The following is a 25,406-nucleotide window of genomic DNA, read 5'->3' on the forward strand; positions in this document are numbered from 1 at the left end:
GCTGCTCTAAACTGGGCCAGTTCTCTCTAATGATTCAACTAAGCCTGTCACCAGGCTGTTTAGCTACAGATTTTAGCAATGTGCACTAGTTTCAAACTTCAAAGGACAGGTGCTAGTATTTGTAGAAGCATACTGTCCAAAAATCCAAGTCCCTCATAAGAGCTTTTGTAGCTTGCAGAGTCATCCTCACTATTAGGAAGTGAGAAGAACGACCCCTGAAACAGGAAAGCTCACACACACACATTAAACTCCAATATCCTCTTTCTAGGGATAGCAGAGCCTAGAGACTATTACTTGTATAACAAATAAGTGATGCAACACAAACCAGAGAAAGTTATCTGATATCCATGTTGGTTTTCCAAACCAAAAGCTGCCTTTTTAGTTCACCCAGTGGATGACTTTATAACTTTCCTGGAAGGAATTGGTGCTCTGCTTTGACTCCCAGACTTACATGATACTTCTGCTTTCACAACTGCAGTGCTATACACTCACCTTCCTATAACAGAACAAATTTGTTGCACTCTAGGGACAGACTTGTAGTATATTTGTCCAACACAACAGAGCTATTCCTGATCAGGGGTGTCAGAATTCTGAACACAGTCTTCAGGTGTAAAATCACTTCACTTGGGAGTGAAGATGCCCAATTCTTAGAGCCTCATTTCAGTTTGATTTCTCAGTTCCTGGCTGATGACAGTGTGGTGAAACACTGTCTAATTTTATTACCATCTACCATATACAAAGGTGACCAGGACTTACTGATAAGCCACAAGAGTAAAAGTTTAGTATCCAGTATTCCTTATAAAAACAGATACTTAGCATGCATCACGGCATCAAAGTTCTGCAGGTTTCTAAAGATACCATGCCAGGGAAGTTGGGGAAGGTTTTTATACCCACAGCATCTAATAAAGCTTCCACTGGAAAACTTCTCCTTCCCACAGCTTGTGGCTCCTTTTTTGGAACAGCAGCAGCATAATGCCCACACCCTTGTGTCCAGAGCATTTTTTAGCAGCACTGTGTTTCACACAAGCCAGGCTGCAGGCATGAAAGCAAACTACCAGAGAGGCTCCCAGGCACAGCATGCTCCTACAGGGCTGCAGTTCTTCTGTAACAGAAAATGAACTCAGTAACATCAAAATTTTCTAACTCAGTTTTTGTATGTATCTCAAACCAACCTCAGCTAAATATTTCAAGCATGTTTTAACACAAGAGTCCTCGACAACATCTAATGCACAGGCTATTTATCATAAGTGGAGGTGCTTATTTTGGACTTCACCTCGAAATAGGAAATAATGACTGTTTTGTCAGCACCAGAAATGTTTATAAATCCTACCAAATATATCAATATTACATATTCTGTATTGCAGAGATACCCACAAGTCTGCAAAGTTCAGCCAGCATTAAAGAGAAGTGTGCATATTTTGAATTCAATCGGGTCATGTTTGTATCCAGCAAGACTTACCATTTCTGCACCAGTAATTACTGGTTTTAAAGCTCTTAAAAAACTACTGCAATTTCAAATGCTTTTTTTTTACTATTTCAAAAAAAGTTACACATTTTTGTTTCTGCTTTGCCCAATCCCATAGTTCTTACATACACAATATTAACTGTGTTACCCTTCTGGAGCTCAAGCAGCTACAGAGTATTCTGAAGAGCTTGGAAAACTGTAAGAGAAATCCTTTGCAGTGCTAGGTTTTACATATGAAAAGCTAAGCAAGTTTCACTTTCTCACTTGCTCAAAACCTGTGTACTGCTTTTGTATAGAAATTCAAATTAATAGGTACCATGGGGAATTATAAGTCCAATGGCAAGCTACATTTATAAAAGTCTTCTTACACTGTGTCTTTGCCTTTTAATAATCTCAAACTTTTTTTAAACAATCTCACTCCATTGTGGCACCCTTTCATTTCCTTCAAATAAATTGATAAGGCACCTTTGCAGCTACAAGTGTAGGATGTACCACTTTAGTGCTTAGAGCTACTCAGATTTCTTAACTGGCTTCAGAGCTTGCAACACCAGCAGCCATCGTCTGCACTGAACCACATTTCATGCCACTTGGAGAACACAAAAGACAAATTACTTTAAATTGTTACAGACTGAAAAATGCAAGAGAATGAGATGATTCTTCTCAACACCAATGATCTATGCCATTTAATAGACTTGGCCTCCTTGCACTTTATTTTGCAACCTTCCACACCACTCTATCTATTCCAGGCAGACTTACCATTTGCAGAATGTACCCAAGCACACTCTCAAAACTGCTTTACCTGCCTTGAAAAACTGCATTTCCATTCCTGATTCTCCCCTGCAGGTGGAAACCACAAGGGAAGTAAATATCAGCTATACATGATACATCAAACCTTGAAAAGCCAAGGCAGCTTGTAGAAAAAAAGAGAGGTGCTTTAGGTGACTTGCAAATACACAGCTCTTGAAACCCCAGTGAATTCATCATCCTGAAACCAGACCCACAAGCAACATGGTTTGTAAGAACAGCTGCATTGCTTCTCTTACAAAGAATAGAAAAGGTTCCTTAGAGCTGCCTTGCAGATTCCAAAGAAAAGTAAAACCTTGGGCTACCTGCTGGTTTTCCACAAAACTGACTGTGAGGTCTTTAATTCAAACCAAAAGTCCAGGCATAAAGAGAAAAGAATTAAAAACAAGAGCCTTCGTTCTAGCACAGTTATTTGTGGATCAAATTGACTTTACATGTCAAGTAATTGAGGTGAAAAAAATTAGCTTTGTGTTTAAAGGTTCACATGCCCCACTCTGAGAAAGAGTATAAATAAAGGGAACTTGTTCAGACAAGCAGAGATCCTTAAAAAGAGCTGCAGACAGCATACATGATTCTGGATGACTAATACTGAAACTCAGAAGAAACACTCAAAAATTATTCTCCTGAATCAGGAGTCTTTTCCAAAAAAAACATTTTAATGATGACAAAGTCACATCTGTGTCACCTCTAAACAACTCTGTCTCCTTTCAGCTTTCTGTTTACCCTTGCAGAAAAACATAACATTGCTGATATTGGGGTTTTTTTTTAATTTTCTGAAGAGCAGAGGCTCCATTTATAGAGAACTAATTTCAACAGCATATCTGTCACATAGACTGTGAGCCTATTACTACTCAAAAACAAAACAGAGGACAGTGAGAAGGGCATAGAATTAAACCTATTATAAATTTGGTATATGCTGACAGTTTTGCTTTAATGTGATTTAATTTTATATGACCAAAGATCTATTTATGCTCAAAAACGGCACATAACAAGAGAAACAGCCAAACAAACCCTGAAAAATCAAATTATCATTTTAAGCATCCAGATCAAGGGCTCTCATATTCAGTGTATGGATAGTTAAACCGCAGAGCAGCTTCTCAACACATTTTCTAACTTTGCAAACTTTGGAGTACAAAACGAACACACACAAAGGGGAGAGGACAGCTAATTTTAGTGCTTCTGGCCTAAAACAAAATAACAACAAAGAACCACTGAACCATGAAGCAGGTTTTTTTCCAAGTTGCTATTTCTGTCACTGCCTCCCTCTCCACAAGCCAATACTGGAAAGAAGATGCCCGCTTCTCCCCTGTCACAGAGTAATACAAGCACCTTATTTTATCCAGAGGGGCACATTGAGAGTGCTGAACTGCTTACATAATGCTTCTATACATCTTGCTGTGCCCAAAATGTGGATTACAGCTGACAGGGGGGAAGAAAGAAAAAAAAAAAAAGTATGATTTCTTTGATTTTCTTCTCTCTCCTTGGTTCCCTTCCCAGTAAGACAAATCACTTCTGCAAACTGAACTTGACTTGAGCCTTGCTCAGTGCATTTTAACAAATAACCTGAAAACTCATCCCTCTGAGAGTTTCTTATATTACAGCACTGGATTCAGTCTTCATAATTCTGAATTTTGAGCATGTGTGAAAACAGTTTTGATGACAGAAACAAGCTCTTAAGATCACGGGAAAATTCCAGTTCAATGGGACCTCAGGAGGTTTCTGGTTCTGCTCACAGCCAAGTCAGCTCAGAGATCCAACCACATTGCTTGGGCTTTATCCAGGTGGATCTTTTCCATTCTGTAAGAATAGAAATGGTACAACCTCCCAAGGCTGCCTGTTCCACTGCTTCATTGTTCTCCTGGTGAGAATTCCAGTTCTTCCAAGTTCTGTAAGTATTTACTCAGAACAACATCAACAAGGGGAGAACAAGTTTTCAATAATTTAAGGATGAATGGGTTGGTTTGGGTCACTGTTTCAAAATGAAGCTGATTCAGAAGAGAGGGAAAGCATGGAAGTTTCTCTCCCAAGTGGAATGGTTGGCCTCCATGATCCTGAAGGTCTTTTCCAGCCAAGGTTATTGCTGTTAGAGTTCACACTTCTCTGAAGAGCTACATGCTATTGCTCTGCAAACTTCCACAAGAATAAATTCTGCTTCCAAAGCATTAAAGACACATTAACATGGCAAAGGCCATTGGAAAAATCAAACTTCAAATACATACTGACTCCAATAGATCAGAGACCAAAGCAGTATCAGAAGGAAGAGGGTTACATTAACTAAAATAAAGCTCTCTGATATGATTGAGGAACTTTTCAGTCACTATGATAAGACATATTCCAGTGGCTTTGTGATCAGTGAAAGAGTCATTTAGACACAATTTCAATTTTAGTCATTTCCTGGAACACATAACCCTCTGGCCCAATTCCAGATTTCTCAAATCCAATTAAAAAAAAAAAAAAAAAAGGGTTGTGTCAGCCAGAGCAGCCACTAGTAACCTACACCATGGCACATGAACTGGAAGCTGCAAGGCACCCACAGCAATACAACAGCACATTTTAAAACTGCCTTTTTTTGTGCTCTTCAATTTTATTAAAAAATGAGGTTTGACTACAAATGTTTCCTTCTCTCACAGTTTCACTGACCAAGTTATTAGCCAATGTATCCACTTGCCCCTCAGAGACAAAGCTGAGACAGCCAAAATGCTTATTTTTACCCGTAAGTAAATGTTTAATTCCTTAAAAACATTTGCACTGAGCCAACTACTGTTACACTTAATCAACTTCAGCTTTACTTCATTTCTAAAATCAACAGGCCTAATCAAGCCTACTCTTCATAGCTGAATGTAAAACTAGATGCTGGACAACTGGCAACCAGAACATTGTTATCCAAAAACATTTTTTAAATTCAGTTCAAGCTACAACAGTACTGTGAAACTGGCTCAAAAACAAGAGGGTTTGGTTTTTTTTTTTCAATAGACAACAAAGTGTTGAAATCTTATTATTTCACTTTGGTATTAAAACCTAAAGTTAAGGGTTTAAGACTTTGTAAAAACACAATTGAGATATAATTTTTAAAACCCAGAACTATTACCCCAGGGCTCTCAAGAAAAGCCTGCCTTAAGACATGTACTTCAGCTTCTCAGAGATGATCACTATCTTCAAGAATCTCAGATATCTAACTTTTAATATCAGTTTATGACAGCCACCAGAAGCTGAGCAATCATATGGTTTTACAGCATGGTGGGTAACAGGATAATGCAGAACACAAGTGTAAACTTGGCCCAGAAATTCGTGCTGCATTTCAGATCTCCAGTCAAGAGTACTACAGACTGTAGACCTCAAAAATTTTTCAAATGCCAAGAGCATCTGCTCACAGCACTTGAACACTCCTTTTCCTCAAAGTTCAGAGAGTCTTTTATCTGAGAAATAACATACTGAAGTATCCAAAATTTTATGACAAAACACACATTTACTCTTTTTAAAAAAGGTAACAAAGCTGTGTCTGCAGCCCTTCTCTCACAGGTGCAAGTCCAGCACTAAGACAAATGCAAACAGTGTGAGAGGCTTCTTTAGGTGTGCAGCACTGGCTTCCCAGCAGCCACACCAGATGGCTCTCAGTAGGTCTACACAAGAACAACTCTCTTGGGCAAGAGAGCAAAAGAAAGATGGGAAAAAACCACAGAAGTGAAATATCTCACGAGGAAGCTTCAGCTAACACATGTAATGACTGTGGTCCTACACGAGACCTTTACTAAACAAACTACAAGTGAAAGCAAATTTCCTGAGCTGTTGTGAGGTGCAGCTCAGACAAATGTAAAATGGGTCTTCAATACCAGTTCTCTAAAATCAAAGTATTCTTCTTCAGTTATAAGTAGGCATATCTCAATTACATGGAACAACAGAAGCACATGCATGTTTAAAACCTGTATGTTTCCTACTTCAGACTTCTGTCTTCCCATGAGCCTTGGGATAGAGCAGTGGTGTGCTGGAAGCAGGGGGTCCACAGGGGTGGCTCCTTTGAGAAGCTGCTGGAAGCTTTGCTGAAGAGCAAATCTAGTATTCATAGTAGTTTTTCTTAGTTCACACATAAAACTAACTTAGCATCACCATTCCAAGTGTCTTAATGTTTTGATTAATTTTCTCCCTGAATGTCAGCCACATATAGTACTGAAAATAAGAAATCTTGATGGAATCCAAGCATGAGTATTGTTTGGAATATTAGACATTTCTCTCAATAAATATATAAGCATACAATACAGGTGCATCACAATGAATCCTGTCTAGGACAAATACAGAATCATGGAACAGCAAGAATTTTTTCCTAATATCTAACCTAAAACTCCCCTCTTCAAGTTTTAAACCATAGCCTCTTGTCTTCTGGCTACACACCCATGCAAAAAAACCCCACCCCAGCTTTCCTGTAGTCCCCTTTAGATATTGGAAGGCTGCTAGAAGGTCACCTCAGTCTCCTCCAGGCTGAACAACCCCAGCTTCCCCAGCCTGGCTTCATAGGGGAGGTGCTCCAGCCTCTGATCATTTTTGTGGCTCTCCTCTGGATTAGATTTCAGAATTTAGTCCTGATTTCTGAAACTATCAAGAATGCTTAGCCCCATAATAACAAAAGAAACAGCAGCAAAATGTTTCTTTTTCAGCCACAGCACTCAAAGAGAAAGCACATGCAGTCTCACTCAATGAAGAGATGTTTCTGAAGCATATTCCTGTTGCCAAAAATAAGTAGCAGCATAATTTGAAAATCTTGTAGTAACCCAGCTATCTTAAAGAAGTTGTCAGTAAGTAAAGTGTTAGAAGGAGAGCACGGGCAAAAGAGGGTTGAATATGCAACTTGGAATGTCTTTAATTTCAGCAGTGGTACATCAGTAGTCCCTCATGTACTTAGCATTACTACATGTGAAGTCCTCAGATAAAATGACTTTATTAGAATTCTCCCTGGCATGGCATGCTGAGCACAAACCCCACATCAGAGAATAAATGCTCTTTTCTCACTGGCTTGCTGCCAATCTGACTGCAAAAGGAGGCCTCACACACAGAACCAGTTATCCTTGAAGACCCTGAACACTGTCTGAGAACAAAGAACTTACAAACACCACATACTACACCTTGGCACCTACAAAAGCAGTAAAGGAACTGCAGAGTCATATACACCTGTGATGTACCTTGTCACAGCACTTAATCAAGTGTTAGACAGGATAGTATCTGTCTGGATTAAAGGGGCTGAAATCTGTTAGACAAGGTTTGTTAAGTGGCTTTCACCCCTTCCCCCTCAGTCTCTTGTAAGGTCCAGCAGTTTGCCTTTTTTTTATTTTTCTTTCTATAGAAATAAACCCAGGTCTCAGATTTTTCAAGGCTTTGAACAGGTTTCCACTTTCAAAGTGTGAAATCAATTAACAGTGAAGGCTGCAGGTAAACCTTGGCAACTTAAAGCTGGTCTAAAGCACTAGAAGGGAATTCTAGTGAAGCAATTGCCAGTAGGAAAACTGCCTATTTCATGCTTGATAATTTAAGAGCACATACATTACACTAAACAATGCCCTGGAAAATAAACACATAGTAAAAACTCCTTGCTGGCTCCTTAGGCATTTGTTAGTAAGGAAGGGATTGTTTACATTAGCACTACACCTGGGAAGAGGAGGAGGAATGGGAAAATAGGAGCTAAACTGGCAAAATATAAGAGATGGCATTTGTGGAATCATACCTCTAAGGAACTATAATTGGTTTTCTCCCTGATACTTAAATTTTTAAAAACCTTTAAGGTTTTTATTTGCCTTTTCTATAATTAAAAACTAAATTTTAAAAGGTTGCAATGCAAATGTCTTGGCACTCTTTGCTGGTGTCTGATTACATGCAGTATCCACTGAATCTGGAGATCTCAGCAGTGAGCTGTCAGAAGACCCTTGGGTAAGTTTTAAAAAAGGAAACAGTTTGGCATTTTTGCCCTCATAGGATTAAAATGGATAATTTTTACTTTCTTCTCCTTTCAAGAACACATTCTGTTGGTTGAATGCTGGGGCAAAGGTACAGGCCACAGTGGATCATGTAAAAAACACAAAGTTCAGAGGTAGCTTGTGTCTTTTACTGTTTCAGTTTAAATTAGAGGCAAGGCAGCCAAAAGGCAAAGGAGATGAGCTGCCAGGTGGAAAGACAAACAGATGCCTGTCATTTAGCAAGCTGCCCAGTAAATCAGTCTTTGAAACTTGCTGTGTGCCATGGCATAGCAACAACTTTAAGCATCACATCAGAAACACAAATTTCTCTCTTTTCCAAACCTTTCATTGAACAGTAGCTTTAAAATAACTTCCAACATCCACAAAGGTCAGGCCTCATCACTTAAGTGACTCACTGGTAAGTGAAAGCTGGAAACATCAGACAAGTGAAAACAAGCACCATCACCTCCAAGTTCAAACCAAAATCCTCAAATTAAAAGCAGGGAGAAGCAGTCTGTGTGCTGGCCTGAACAGCACTGCCTCCTATGGCCTCACATTGACAAATGAGTTTGAAAGGATCAATGGACCAACTCAATAAAGAGGGAGAGTTGAAAACACTCTAATCTCTTCTGTCTCATTCACATGGAGTACATCACCCAGCAGCCTAGCATATTTCCAGCTTCATAATGCATGCTACTTGCTAAGGAGAAACTCTTAAAAATTAGCCCTCTGTATTTCTCCTTTCTTTTGGGGATTGTTTGTTTGTTCATTTGTTTTTTAAGAGTCCACTGCTTTTGAACCTGCCAATAAAATTCATCAACACAACAGGAAAAGGAAACATAAGTAGCATTCACACCAGAATTTTCTTGATCTGAAGTTCTGGGATCATCCAGGTAAAAAATAATTTCTCATCCCAAATCATTGTTTTTGCATATTTTTTTTCTATCCAGAAAAGTAGGTATGGATGAGATTTCTTTGCAGACAACACTGTAAATTGATAGCTTTGTTCCAGTTCACTACAGTTTTATTGATTTTCTCTCATTTTAGCCTGCATAGATTTGTTAATCCCTTCTCTGTAACAATTCAAATGACAAATTGAGAATGAAAACCTGCATGCTTTAGGGCCTTCTTCACCAACCTCTTGCTTCAGACCATATTTTTCACTTGGATTTTGATCATGCCCATGCATATATCCTGGGTCAGACCTGGCTCATGTTAAACTAGTATGGCTTTTTACATTGAAACTTTTTTACTTAGGCTCATTATGGATGAAGAAGGCAGCTGAAACAACCTCAGTCCAGCAGAACTGGATTTCTGCACCAACAGTTGTCACCTTCCACAGATTTTGCTCAAAGAGATGTTGGCTCAACACCAAGTACATTTTTTAAGGAATTTTGCAGCACTCCCCCTGTTTGATTAGTAGGCATTAACTGCACCATGGACCTGAATGGCACTGGTGAACATTTATGGGATATGTTGGTGCAAAGAAATACTTCAGAGGTGCAATTGGTTGTCTCTGAGTTCAGAGTCCCAGTCATGATGGGACCAGATTCCCAGAGCAATCTGCACAGAAGGATGGGTCCCAGTCAGTATTTTTAATTTAAGGAATACAGTATGAGCTTATACAGGTCACAGAGTTACAATCAATACAACTTAGATTAGTAATTCTGCTATTAATAGGCTCATTAAATACAACTGCTAATTTGGTCTCATTTTTAGGGCTACACTCCTGACATCTGTCTGCACAAGCCATGGCTACTGCTGCAAGTAGTTTTAGTCTGTTTCCAGTTCCTTCTCCAAGGGGGATATTAATTTGGAATTCCAATTGCAATAGCCTATCAAACAGAAAATGAATTTATGCATTGTGAAGATGAAGACACTGCCCACACTCACATTTCTAACAGCTCAGTCATCACATGCTGGGTGCATCTCACATCAGTCATCTTCTGCTTCACCCAAATTGCAGACAAACCAACCCCAACCCTTCCTGGTATCTCACACACATTACATGAAGCAACTTGATCCCTGGCTGCAACCAGTACAACCCCAGCAAAGCAATTTTAAACCAAGCCTCAGCTGCAAAAGTGACAACTGGAAAGCCTTTAGTTTGTACTCACACCAGATGTGCTCTCTGGGACACTGCCATCCTGGCTTCCAATAGGACTTCCCATCTCCCTTTCTGCAATGCCAGCTGCAGATAAATTGGCATGGGTGATAGGAAGCCTGATGCTGGGAAACAGTATCATCTCCTCTTTGCTTTCCAAAAATTACACATCTAGAGCTGGTGATTTAGGCTTTGCTTATAACCACAGTCAGTAGAGGAAAGCAAAGCTTTCCCATTCTCTCATCTGGTGTTAAACAGCTGATCTTCACCAAATTATTTGCAATAAAATCACAACTAATTCATGGTTACACAGTTCATGAAGCAGAGTGGTATTTCCTGAGGAACCTTTGTCACTTAAACACCAGTATTCCTAACTTCCAGAAATTATTAGAGTATTAAGGTAAGTATAAATGTAAAAACCTTGCACAAGATAGGCTTTCCAAACTATGATCATGCCTGAATGGGATAAGAAAAGCACAGAATAAACAGGATGACTCCATAGCCAAAACCTTGCATTTGAATTCCAGCAGTTTGTTACTGTTCTCAGTTTTCTCTCAAACAGGGAGAGCTGACTGACCAAAAACATAAATCCTGTTTTCCCGTTTACTGTAAACTCCCCTCAAATCTTGTAGTGTTGGTCACCAAGATGAGTGTTACTCTCCTACACAGGGCATGCAGATCACACAAATATACCTAATCTAACACAGACTTTCTGTATTTCATATGTAGACTGCAATTTCATTCTTTTGCTAAATCCTATGTGGGCTTTTTTTCCCCAACTAGTGATAATTTCAACAATTTCTATTTTCATCTTTGATGGCAATTTCTCATCTGCCCAAGGTGTTGTACTCAGAATCTACTTCTCCATGGCCTTTACTTTCCTTTATTGTCACATAAAGTGAATTGATAAGCCAAGAATTTGATTTCCATTCTTACAAAAAGATTAAAACAGACCACCTCTATACTACCATTTTTATCCCCAAATCTTTAAGACAAACACAACAAAATCCACCTGCACCCATCAAGAAACATTAAACAATGCCATTTCTCAAAGGACATAGAACAAGACCAACTTGTAAAACACACCAAGTCAGGATAGAAGAAAAAAATAAAAAGAAAAAAAGCCCAAAGAGACAAACAAATAAACCCCAACAACAGTATTATTTGCTTTCTAAGGGAAAAACTCTACTTAAACTTAAGAACAAGAATAATTTAGTTAACCTTTCCAGAAGGCCCTCACAAACCCTTCAGTAAAAGATTACCTTGCCTCTCCTACAGCAATTTCTCCTCACAAAACATGACTGGATGGACTGCACTAAATAAAAGTGGAGAGAAAGCAGCAAACACCAACTGAAGTTCAGCACTAAAGTGAAGCAGTGCTCTGACCTGTCTGGAACATCTATCAGCTAATTTTCCCTTCAAGTGATATCACCTGGGAGAAAGCTTAATGAGTTAAGGGCTGGAGTGCAATAGGTAGCACCTGGGTTCTCTCCTCAGCTTTCCAGCTGATTTGCTGTTGCACCAGGTTTATGTGATTTCTCTTATTTCCACTCCCAACCCCTGCTTGGTTTTATTGTTAGCTACAAGTATTGCAAAGTAAGAACCCCATTTAACTATGAATTTCAGTTAAAAGGCCCACATCTGTTTCTATGGCACAATTAAGAGTTTCAAGGCAAGCTGGCAAATCAAAGAAAAAAAGGAACAGAATGTACTGAAACTGTTTTCACATCACTTCTATTGAGCTGCATCTTTGGATAACCTTTTTTGGTTTGTCAAGCAGGTTATTGGATCAGTTGCTACACATGTATTCTCCAACTCCGAGCATTAAAATCCGATTTAGGAAAATTCAATTTGTTGTTTCTCTTCCAAAAAATTACAAAACTCTTGCTTTGCTAATAAAGAACATAGCCACAAACATTTATGGTACCCAGTCAAACAACTAAGTATACAAAACCCACACAAAGCCCAGACATGATGTATATGTAACACTATCATGGTATTTCTTTTAATACCCTTTGAAGTCTCATCTACAGCTTTACTTACAGAGGCCTCTACAAGTTTTATCCAAGTCAAAAAATACAAAACCAGTTGTCATTTTCTGTAAACCAGAAGGTTCTATGTTCAATACGATTGTGTCTATACATTAAAGTAGTAAAGATGCTTGTAAGTTAACCTCCTAGTCATATAATACCCAATTATTATCACAGTAGATATCTTGCAGGTAGATGCTTAATATTTTGCCAGATAAATGCAACCAAAGCTATCTTTCAAATACTTAAATTACACACCACATTACTGCAACTGCCACTGAAAAGAGTGGCAATAAACTTTGCAGTCCAAGGGCCATGAAAATACATGATGGCATTCCCTAAAGAACAGAATCCTATGGAGAATCCAGACCAATCTGTCTTGCACAGTACAAACATACACACACTGGGATGAACATACACCCTGAAATAAAGGGCAACAGTAGGATCAGGATAAACACAGCAGGTACAGGTTGGCATAAGTCCATGGGTTATCTTCATTCCCTGGTACAATTGGCCCTCACATCCACCAACAAGGTTTAAGTTGGTAAAACTGAGGAGGGAATCAGGCCAGGCAAGTCACTTACCCAAAAGTGACACCGTGTCACACTCAGTTCTTTCAACTTAGCTACAATTTCAGATCTCCCTCCTCAGAAAACTGTAATTTAGCACAGCCTGCTTTAATAAGAGAAAGAATATGATGAAAACATGGCTCCACAGTGCTGCATGTCAGAAATTACAGTAGCCCTTCATTCAATCATATAATCATAGAATGGTTTAGTTGGATGAGATTTTAAAGGTCAACCAGTTCCAACTCCTCTGCATGGGCAGCAACACCTTTCCCTAGACCATGTTGTTTCAATCCCCAGCTTCCTACCACTTGTTCAGCAAGAAATATTTAGCACTGCACAATGACTTCTCAGTTGTTTACTGCTGCAGCAAATGTTTGCTGCAATGTGAATGACATGCTAAACATACCACAAACAGTAGATTGATAGCTATTAAACCCAAAAATATCAAAAGGACTGGAAAAACATTATTACAAGGAGGAAACATTAAACCAGGTCTTTGTAGCATTTGCTAAATACAGAGGCTCATCATACTTCATCAATTTGTATTTAATTGTCCTTTCATCTGAAGAGCAGTGGATATGAATGCACATCAGGCAGCAGATGAGTCAGATGTTCTGAAGAGGTCCAATCAAGGACGCCCCACAACACAAGAGCACTGCATGCATAATGTCTCACAGAACTCACTTTGGCTACAGCCTGAAGTTCCTTTTTCAGTGCCTTGTCCTATTCCACGGTGGTTATGCACTGAAGTACTAAAAAGAAAACAATAAACAGACCTGCAGTTGCATAATTCACCAAGTTTAAACACATGAGACTCCAGGAACCTGATGTCCACAAATTCCTTTCAAACTGCCAGGAAGATATACTGAGATCTGTAGATAATTATCTAAAACTCAGGCTTTTGTTCTTCTATTGTTCCCTTTGAAAGGAAAAAAGTGCTCATATTTCTCAAGGTCAATGCTTCCAAATGAGTTTGTTCAGATGAAGCAAAACTCACAATAGAATAGGTCACTCATAACACTTCAAAAATCAGGTTTTGGAGTGGAAGACAGACACAAACATTGTTTTAGTTTCAGCACAAAGAAAACAGAATTCCTAGTCTTTCATGGAGAAAGCAGATAAGTTATGGGCATGGAGGTAAGGAGCAGTACAGGAGATTAAATCTACTGTACTGTCCTCAAGGTAAGCTAGTGTGACTTTTATAGCTGTTCTCTAATCCATAGATTAGTTTCTCCATTTTGGTTTTAACAATATTAACTGAAGTGCAAAGGCAATCAGCAGACCACAACTTTGCCAAAAATTCAGATCAGTCACTAAAAGTGATTTATAAAAATAGACCATGGATAAAAATAATTATTTGTAATACTCAAGTGTTAAACTGGATCTCTGCATTAAACATGCAAATTGGAATTGTTAATTCAAGGTGAACAGGGAAAAGAACTCATCTTTTCTGTGTTCCCTTCCATTAGGCTTTCAAATCAAACCTCATCTCAATAGGACAACAAACGTGGAAATAAAAACCAGCTAACACTCTACAGAGCCTACATACTGCAATTTAATGCATTTTTAAGAATAAATTCTAGATCTGGCATTATTTTGTAATCTTGAAGTGAAGCAAGTTAAGCTCTTATTATCTGGTTTTTTCCTTTTCTCATCCATACAGCTTTCTTAGGGTACAAATGATGCCAGCTCTTAATCACACTGCTCTTAAATCATCTTCATGCCCTTAGCTCTGTAAAAGAATGACAGAACACTGCTCCAGAACAGTGCCATTGCTAATCACTCAAATCAGGTCTCTCATAGGTCTATAAGGAAGAACAGTGCTGAGGGCAGCAGAACAAAGATGAAATTGTTTTTTCTCTTCCTTTTCAATAAATGTATCTGAATGCATCTCTTTCCTTCACCTTCATGGATCACTTGTCCTGCCAGGCATAAGTTCCTCTGTGCAAAAGCCATGGCTGCCTTTGCTCTGCATTGCACAAGAAACAACAGAACTACATACTTGAGGCATTGCCCAAAGCACAAATAAAAAACAGATTGAAACAGATTTAATAGTGGTGTTCTCTACAGGTATCTAGTTGACAAAAGCAGGGACAGCCATCTCAAAATGAATAAGAAAGCTGTTTTGAGACTCGGTGGAGTCAACACTGACTAAATAAATTGTTATTGCAGTGTCCTGGGCTCCAAAGCTCAACTTCACATTTGTAACTGCACACATTCACAGAACACTGAGGATAGGAAAGGGCAGAGGATGATTCTATTAACCAAAGTCTCACCATGGAAGACTACCAGGAGCTAGAGATGTAGTACATAAATTGCAGCTGTCAGCCTGTACTTACTCCTTGCATTTTTCCTGCCAGCTGTCCCACAGGGAGATGCATACCTTTTGACTGGTTATCTGCCCAGAAGAGACCTGCATATTGCCTGCCAACAGGCCAATTGTCATATGCAGTCTCTGAGCTACTAAAAAGCCAAAGAAATGGTTTGTAGACAGTACATCTGTTGCACGTTGATGACTATAGCAAATAAATTGACTAGTTTGCTTTCTCATCATCTTGATGCTTGAGGACAAATTGTTTTGTATCAAATTAGCTATATGAAAAGAAAACCTAAAATATCACTCAAGGATGTTATAAGGTAGAAAAATATTTTAGAATCTGTGACATTATTACTCACTAGCTAGAGAAGAGCCATTGGCTAAAGAGTTACAGAGGGCTTCAGACAAAACTAGCACTAAACTGGGTAGGGTCCCCCCTCAACTGCCAAGCTGTACTGCAGATGCAACAGCCTCCTGCACACATTAATCCCTCAGAGAGCATGGCATCTTTTGTTAATGGTAACTCTACTTCCACCCAGGAAAATCAGTTTCTGAATACAAAAGTCTTTCAAGAAATTTGGAATCATTGAATCATATTAACTTCTGAGCTTACAGGAAGAGCAGTGATGGCTTGTACTGCAGCACGTGTAACGGTTTTATGAGGAAACTGTTCTGGCTATTTTAAAGCAACCAAAAAAAACCCTTGGAAAACACAGTAATTTTCTTCTTTACCTGAGATGCTCCATTTAGGCAAGGCACTGAAACAGGGATGTCAGACACCAGCTCCAATGGTTGTTCAGATGCTGTGCATGCTTCTTGCCCATCGGGAAACCTTCCGTGCCTTCCAAGTTGCCCATAGTCTGCTCTGCCCCAGGTGAATACTTTGCCAGTTTCTAAACAAAAAACACATTTCAAGATTACTTATTCACTCAGTTTCCTAGAGCATCTGAATACTAATTCAAAACTACAACAATACTCCTAAATGCACCTTGTATAAAGCTTAAAAAAACTAGTGAAAAGTTACTTCTGGGAGAAGAAGAAAAAAAATATTTAAACTAAAAAACATATAATATTCCTCTCTATTCCTAGTCTTTGTTATACAGACATATCTCACATATCCTATATTTAACATACAGATTTTGTTTTCTTGATGAAACCCACCTTCTGTCACAACTTCCATTAGCAGAGTAGCAGCCCTCAGGACAGTAAGGGGGTAGTCAGGAACACTGACCACAGCTGACATTAAGTACTGGGAATGCACCTGATTGTTTTCAATCAGGCATTGGCCAAGGAAAGATAATCTAAATTGAAATCAGCTGGTACTGATCACCCTTCTCTACACATATTATACCAGCTTCACTGCTGTGCAACACAAGTTCATTCTCTCCTATGGATAACATCCATAAAGCAATACTTTTTACCTTTGGTTCCCAATATTTTTTTCTTTAATAAAAAAGTTATACTAAGGTGACACCTTTATTTTTTAATGGAGTAACTAGAACTCAGCAGGTAAATCATAAAAAGTTGCCCTTTCACAACTTCCAATTAAAGATGTTACAGACATATAATACAAACAGTATGTTCTCAGCTCATTTTCAACTAGAAGCAGCAACCCATGTTGTAGGCCAGAAGGAAACCTGCAATGAACTTGACTTATTTACACACTTCCATCAAACCTCAAACTCCTCTCCAGAACAGAACTCATCCTAAACCAAATAATCTGGATTTGAGGGAAATACAACCAAGTTAAGTAAATCAGGTTAAAAACACACATCTGTCCCCCTGTAGCTGCAGCCTAATCCCATAGAGGGCTTGGGAACAGCAGTTACCACTCCAACTGCCCTAAGAGCTTAAATAAGGATTAAGACATGCGACAACAAAAACTTTGGGGAAACTAAAAACCTCCCCTTTCCTTTGGCTGCTGTCGAACTGTTTTGAAGGGAACAGGGGTGAGCACTGTTGGTTTGTGGAGTCTACACTGACAATTTACCATTTCACAACATTAGTCCAGCAACAAATGAGCAGGAAAAAACATTGACCTTAGCACATTTGAAAAGAAATTTCATATGCACTTTGCAAACTGCTCAAAAGTTTGTGAGAGCTACGTCTGGGAGGGAGCACTTCTGAAACTGTGCAGAATCAGCGTGGGGCCAAAAAATTGCAAAAGTTCAAGTGAACCCTTGTGTTAGCTCCCTGTCTTTTGTGTAAGATGGCAGAGTAAACATTGACTCATGTCAAAACACAGATTTAGTCTCTGAAGTGAAAACCTCACTTACACAAATATTGCAGAGTACAAGTCCAGTCTTGCCTCAGCAAGGAAAAAAGGAAACGGCAACTCTTCTTCAACAGGTTTACTATAGAAACCTGGAGGAAATACTCATCTGTAAGAGTACAAGTTATCGCTAACATAGATGGCAAATAATTTTTTTAAATCATTACAGTCTAGACAGATGAGAGTTGAAAGGGACCTTAGGGTTCATCTAGTTTCAAATTCCTTGCCACGGGCAGGGACACCTTCCCCTAGAGCAGGCTGCTCAAGGCACTGTGCAGCTGGGCCTGGAATGGCCCCAGGGCTGCAGGGCTTGGGGCTGCTTTTTGCGTGGGGCAGAGTCTCTCCTGGTTTCCCTGCCAGAGAGCTGCTTCCCCTGGGAAGAGACAAGACAGCCACACCCCCGCCATGACTGTCACAGCCCTGGGGACAGCTTGGTGACCTTCAGGGCTGGGCAGATCTGATTCTAGGCTCAGCATATCTGCAATGCTTTTGCAGCTCTTTGGTGCCATTTCCTGCAGCCCCTGCATTCCCTCCCCATCCCACGAAGGCACACAGAAGTTATGGACAAAAGGTTTTTAATGAAAAAGGTTTTTAATGAAACAAACAAACGAGAAGAAAACAGTCAATAAAGCTACTACACCATCACTAAAGCCCCACCCTCCCACCCTACTTCTCACCCACCCTGCCTCCCCCCGTGTTCCCTCTCCTCTACCCCAAAAACCCCATGATCCCTGCCACAGGGAACCCCTCCATCTGCCCCAGACCTGTCTGTGAGAGCCTTGCATTTGCTGCCATTTTAGGGCACTTTGTTCTTCCCCGGCTCCTTCCTTGCTTGCCCAGCTGGATGGTGTGATGGGACATGGCGCCTTGGGGTGGTCACAGCTCTGTCCCACAGACTGCTGCACATCATCAGCCCTTCTCCTGATGGCCTTGCAGGGCTGCATGCTCAGGGTGGCTTTGGAGGCCTTGGGGCAACCGCAGTCAGCAGAGAGCTTCCTCTGGGCCACCAGGAGTGAGCTGTTCTTGTCACTGGTGACAGAGCTGCTGGTGGTGACAGGGCTGCTGGCCACAGGAACACTGCTGGGAATGTTCCGTCTGCCCCTCACAGCCCCCAGGGTGCCATCCAAGGGCCTCAGAGTCTCTTTTGGCAGGCCCTCCCCAGAGCACACCGCCTGACTGGGTGGAATCGCCAGGGTGCCCCTGATGGCATGGACACCGAGGGCAGCAGATAGGCTCGGGGTGCTGTCACCACTTGAGAGGTTTTCCTGCTCCATTGGGACATCACTCTCCAGGGAGATGTCAAGCCCTGGCAGACTGTCCTCCTCCATGAGGACGTCACTCTCGAGGGTGACGTCAAGATCACCGATGGTGTCCACTTCCATGGGGACATCACCACCTGCTGGGCTGCCACTGCCCAGGGCTGTCCCCAGTGGGCTGGCTGTGGCAGACAAGTTGTTCTGTGTCTGCTGCCGCTGAGGTGGTGATAGCCAGAGAGTGATGGTGATGCCACTGTGGGTGCTGAGGGCACTACTCCCCTGTTGGGAGCTGGAGGGCACAAAGACTGGAGGCTGGCTCTGGGGGGCCCATTGGTTGGGCCAGGCGTGGAGTCCCCCAAGGTCAGGAGGTGGCAGACAAGCAGGGCCGTGGCCAGCAGCAGAGCTGGTTGGTGCTTCTCCTATGACCGTCCAGGCCATGAGGGTTGAAGCAGCTGCCCGAGGGAGCCATTTGCAGACCTGCAGAGATGGATGGGAGGTGCAGTGGGCTGGGAGCCAGAGGTGTCTACCTGGGCACCCACTTGAGCTCCCCACCTAAGAGAAATGTACCTGAGCTTGGGTGCAGGGACCTTGCTGAGCCCCCGTGCCACAGCTGCCAGGGAGACAGAGCTGCTGGGTTTGCTGGAGGTGATGGGAGAGATGGAGAGGGGAAAGGAGGGATGCTGGAGGTGCCTGGGCTGATGGGGATGCCGTAGGAGGTTTTGGGGAAGAGGAATGGCTGCTGTAGCCAGGGTGTTGAGGGGGTCCAGAGCTCACATGGCAAGGTCCATGGTGTTGGCAGTGCCATGCTCAGAGAAGAGTCAGTTATGTTTGGTGGACACAGCTGTCTCCTCGGATGTCTCCTAGGATGGAATGTTGGAGCTCCAGGAATGTTAGAGCTTATGGAATGTGGAATACTGGGAATTGTGCCACTGCCAACAGGTTGATGATGGCTGAAATCAAGGAGCATCTGGGCAATGCTCTTCTTGATGAGGTTTAGTTTTTGGTATCCTTATGGGTTCCTTCCAACGTGAGGGATTCTAAGATTCTATGATCTCGTAAACAAAGTGGAAACCTCAACTTTGTATATTTAAATATACAAAAAATACATGCATTTTTCCTTAGAAATCTGCCAGCAATGGTTGTCTTTTTCTCCCATCTTTACAACTATTTTTCAGATGCATTCTCTCAGCTCATTGATAATGCTTCCTCTGAAAGAATTCAGTGGTAAAAACTGTTGTGTCTTTTCCTCAAAACACAAAGGTTTTCCTTCTTTGAAGCTCCCTAGCAGCTCAGAGGAAAATTGAAACCAGTCACATACTACCTGCAATACCAGTGAGGTCTTGCAATATTTCAATAAAGCAGGTTTTTTTGTTGGTTTTTTTTTTCTGCAGTTTAAAGCATTAAAGGAGGTTTCATTATGAGAACTGCCAGCATACCATGTACAGCACTACCCTGTACAAAGAGACAGCAGGGGTTCCTCACAAGTCTGACTTTTGAGGAAAAAAATTGAAATGGAAGTACTAGAACATGGAATACTATGATCCCAATGCTTTTAGTCAGCCTTATGAATGCTTTGACATATGCTCACCTCTGCTATTGCAAGTTTTTCAATAAATTCATTGCAACTGAAGAATGCTAGCAGATTTGAAGGAATAAAATTGGACAGCTATAATGCTTAACTACCACAAAACACTTTCCATCCACAAATTTTTTTTTCTTTCACTGGACAAGCAAGCACAGAACTACTTGCATATACAAAGCCAAGAGAACTTTTAGAAGAATGTAAACTTTTTCTGTTGACAAACAAATAATTGTAATTTACTTTTTTTTCTCTGCCGCTATAGGAGAAACAAATTTTTGCTGGTCATTGGCCAGTGAACATGGTGAACATCCATTAAAAAATTAAAGACAGATCTTAATCTTTTGCTTCTATGAAGGCTTTCTTGAATGGCCAAAAATTAGGTAATCAACTAGGTCTTTCTCAGAGCTCATCAATTCAGGTCTCACTGCTAATTGGCACAAATTCATTCCCCAGATTCGGGTAATGTTTGATAAGCACTCACTCTCCCATGTTGAGTCTCCTGCCAATGAAGAATTATTCCTATTTTTCAGCTGAACACATCTGCCTAGGGAAAATGTTTAAATTAAAAATAACCCCAAACCTGTCTCTTCTGTGGCAGAACCTATCCAAAGCTGATTTAAAAGTGTCTTCTCTCTGAGATGCTCTGAAAACAAACATCAAAAATTCCAACTCAATTGGAAATTTTAGGCTGAAGCAAACACTAATGCGTGGAAAATTCCAGCCAAAAAGGTTAAAGTTTCATCAAAATCCTAAGCAAAAGAAAGCACTGAGTTATGACAGTGCTAAGCAATCATCAGAGGTATTGCTATACTGTGCTGCCTATAATATAGATGGCATTCTACAACATTCTAAGAATATTTGAGAAAGACATTAGTCACACAGAGTAAGGAGGTTTCAGGACTAATTCCTTAAGAATGAAAAGTGCTATAACAAGGAGTGTCTAATATTAGAATAGAACAGATTTTAATTAGAAGTCAAGAAAACATACACAGTGGTGAGTCAACTGGACAGAATACATCAACCATGGAGTTGGCTGAGCCATCAGAAAATGAGCCACCTCATACCAGACTTTATACAGTATGAGGACACAAAAGGCAGGAGTTATTTCTACAACTTGTGGGAAAAAGAAAAAAAAAAGCATACAACATTGGAAAGCTTTTCCAGTTCTTCCAAGACAGTGACAATGCTTCCTAAGACCTTGATACTGAGCATGGAGGCTCTAACTCCAAAGGGCACTTCAACTCCTCAACTGTGAACATCTTAGCTGTCCCAGACTGCTTCATTGCAATTGTTCCTTTATTTCCAGCAGGCAAATACTACATGAAATGAAGGACAGAGGGTTCAATAATCTTTTGAAGTAAGGAGTAATTGATACACTTTATGCACTCTGTGTCATCTCAGTGTACAAGCTGAATAAAGCATGTGGTACTGGAATTCAGAGAGCTAGGAGAAAAGGACAGAGATTAATCCAAAGATTATTAAGAAAAACTTCCTAACAGCCTGTTAAGCAGATCATACAAGAGTATTTTACATCATTTGAGATTAAATGTGGTCAGACAGGTCTAGTTTCCTTCTGCTCTTTGGACTGTAAACACAGGGATCTGCATCTCTATACATACAGCAGCAAATCATCTAAAATACACACTCATGTCCCTCACAGAGTATGGATGAAGGTGTGTGCATGTTCATCTGCTTGAAGCACCACACCAGCCACACCACTATCAGAAAGGTTCCTCTGCCTCTTCTTCACAAAATTCTTCTGTCCTTTGGCACAGACAATTGAGAACGGCCTCAAAATATATTCCTAACATTTGGATTTATTGCAAATCACAGAATGTTAGGGGTTGGAAGGGACCTTGAGAGATCATGGAGTCCAACCCCCTGCCAAAGCAGGATTAGCTACTGTAGGGTCACACAGGAATGTGTCCAGGAAGGTTGCGAGAAGGTTCCAGAAGGACTCCACCTCCTCACTGGGCAGCCTGTTCCAGTATCTAGCAACATTACATAAAGCACATCCAGTTGCTCCTGCCTGACACTGTAGCTCTTAACAGTGCTGCTGTATAGTGCTGCTGAGGCTGTAGATCATGTCATCATTTTTCCCTTTTAGCACTTGCTTAATCAATCTGCTCAGCCACATAAATATTTGGAGATTAATAGCAATGAAGAAACGTGGTTGGTTTCTCAGTAAAACACAGCAAATAGGAATATTAAAATGTAGTTGCTTTCACTAGATTTAGATTCATCTTCATATCAGTTTCCCCATTTTAAGATAGTTCCATGACTGCACTTATTTATCTCCTTGAAGTCTCTGCTTAGTATCAGGAAAGCTTTGAACTATCTTCTCATAAATACTACATAAAAGAGTTCATCTAGGGTATGTCAAATCATGGTTGAATTAACAATCACTTTTCAAATGAAGTCTGAACATTCACACTGAATGTTTCACCTCATTCATACTCGAAATAGGAAGTTCTATATAAAATTCCTAATGCTTCCTTCCACATGAAAATTCACAAGGCCAGATATTAAAAATTGACCTCTAGAGGCTGCCTCTGCCTTCCTGCCCCACAACAGGCAAGCCAGCACCTCTCTCACAATTACCTATCTCTCATGTTCTTAAGGACAACCACTTATGTCCTTCAACCATTCTAACAAACTTCTTTGTCTAGACTGTCTAGAAACAGTCTCTTTGCAGGGCAGCCTTACAGAAAAGCATTCATCTGTCTGTCCATCTTGGCTGAAGACACTTTTCATTCAGCAGCTGGAAACAAAGCATCACTACCACAGCTACTGCCTAACACCTGTACCTGTGCATGGTTTCAGTACAAAGCAAGATTATCTGATCTGACAAAGGTTTAAATGGTCTTCCATGGGAGCTGAGTTTATCAGAGCAGCCCACATCTCCTAATACATCTTCTTTCTATTACCTCCTTATAGACTTCTCCATCTCTAGGTGGAGATAATAGGACATGCTCCTGAATTTTTTTCCATATTCATTTATATGGAGTATAATATCTATTTTAATATATAATTTTATATATATACACAATATATAATAGATATTACAATATTATAATATCTATTAAAAATGTATCACTAAAACACAAATCTCTGCACAGAATTGAGTCCGTGCCTTTTCAGGAAAATTCAGGAAACAGTGAAAGCATTTCAGAGATGTTAGGAACAGATAATTAGAGATCGTTTCAATTGCCATTTTCAGCCTTCTGCAGTCACAGGTTACAATACATAGCTTCTTCATAAGTCCACAGAGCATATGCTTTACATGCTGCAGTTCATGAGGTGTTCCAAGCCTGGAGAGGTGGTGGAAAGCCCATCTCTGGAAGTTTTTGATGCCAGGCTGGACAGGGCTCTGATCTAGTGGGAGGTATCCCTGCCCATGGCACAGTGGTTGGAACTGGGTGATCTTAAAGGTCCCTTCCAACCCTGAAAATTCTATGGTTCTATTTCTAACAGAAAAGGAAACCAAACCATGGAATCAATCTGGCTGGAAATTAGCCTTGGGAAACAGGAGCTTGGCAAGAGCAAATACTGCTTAAAAATAGTGTTGCATTAGGTCACTTTAATATTCTGTGTGCTAGTCTAGAGATGACTTGCAGTTTCACATCACATGTGACGTTTATCATGCACTTTACCAAGAGATTCATATTTGGATGCTCAACATATTAAACATCTAAATAGCTTTGACTTTCATTCTTAAGCAAGTATACTTTTTCTTTTTTGCTTCCATAGTTACGAGTTATGTCTCAAGATGGGCAACATTCACCTAATGGGATTATTCACACACTTTATAGCATGCTCCACTGCTTTGGAAGATTGGACAGAACGAAGTTCTGAGTATGGCAGATTCCAAGACTGTCTAGAAACCTTGGAAGTCCTGCTTCTGAGTCTGAATTACAGATTGGATAAAGACTGTTTTGCTTTTAGAGGACAGATTGGAAACATGAAGTACCTTATGCAGGTCTGAATAAGCAGAAAAAAGTAAAATGTAGGAAAAGTTAAATGCTTGTAAAGCTGTGTTCATACTGCTCATGGCAAAGAGATAGATGATCCTGGCTTAGAAAATAAAGTATGAAGGGGAGGTCAGGAAGCCCATGCAATCATGAAACAAAGCTCGGGAAGGGGAAGCAGAGAGAGATGTTAAAATACATACAGCACTTTGCACTCATCCTGCAATATGAGAAAATTCCCTCCCATTCCTCTCCACTCATGATTAGAGACACAACTGCCTTAGCAGCTGTGCCTCTGGCTCATTTTAAATTCAAACTATGATACATATCTCATTTTTAGCTTTTTAATAGCAATGCCTTAAAATGCAGATTGCTGGCTAAATTTAGTTACATGATTAAAAAAAAAAAATCTAACTCATCTCTACTCAGCAAACAGAACTTATGCATTCAAGGTTCAATAGAGGACTTAACTCTTCATCTAAAACCAAAGTCTTAACTAAAAGAAAACAAACTACAATCAAGGCACAATTTAGTGATGCCTTTACAAAAGCAGGATGCATAAAATATTAACCACCTATGGAAAACTCTCTGCAAATGCATCACAGTATACGATAGGGTTTTTGTTCTGTACTTCTGCAAATAAATTCTGCACTATGCCACTACAGCAGTATGAGTCATGCACTTTTACTGACGTTCTATATTTATGTCCTCATGCCCTTCTGCACTCGTTTGCTTTCATCCACATAGGCCTCTCTAACCTGGAACTTCCTTTCCTCTGCAGTTCAGCATCTCTTCCTCCAACATTCCCCAGAAAACTCAATAGATATTTCTTTCCAAGCCCTTATTCAATTATTTTGGTCACTATTTTAAAAAAGCAACACCCTTGAACCATTATAACACAAGGCATGTGATTGTATTTTTTCACAATTATTTTCATGTGTCTTATTTTCTATTCTTTGTCTGCAAACAGACTGCTCAGGCTTTTATTCCCATTGTGACAAGGTCCAGGTCTCATTTTATTAGACTTAGCACAGTGCTACAAAAAATGTTATTCAGATTACGAATTACAATATATCCACATATTCTAAATCATTTTATGA

The 25,406-nt window shown here is 40.2% G+C and overlaps 1 protein-coding gene across 1 annotated transcript in view; it reads right to left on the bottom strand.

Annotated features, from left to right (window-relative positions):
* Positions 1-25,406, bottom strand: part of SERGEF (secretion regulating guanine nucleotide exchange factor) — a 139,035-nt gene that overhangs the window by 79,580 nt on the left and 34,049 nt on the right. Inside the window, exon 9 of the mRNA XM_030451437.1 lies at positions 15,961-16,121. Coding sequence (XP_030307297.1) covers positions 15,961-16,121 — 161 coding nt within the window. The remainder of the gene's footprint in view (positions 1-15,960; positions 16,122-25,406) is intronic.

The sequence above is a fragment of the Calypte anna genome, chromosome 5, assembly GCF_003957555.1.
Source record: "Calypte anna isolate BGI_N300 chromosome 5, bCalAnn1_v1.p, whole genome shotgun sequence".
NCBI lineage: Eukaryota > Metazoa > Chordata > Aves > Apodiformes > Trochilidae > Calypte > Calypte anna.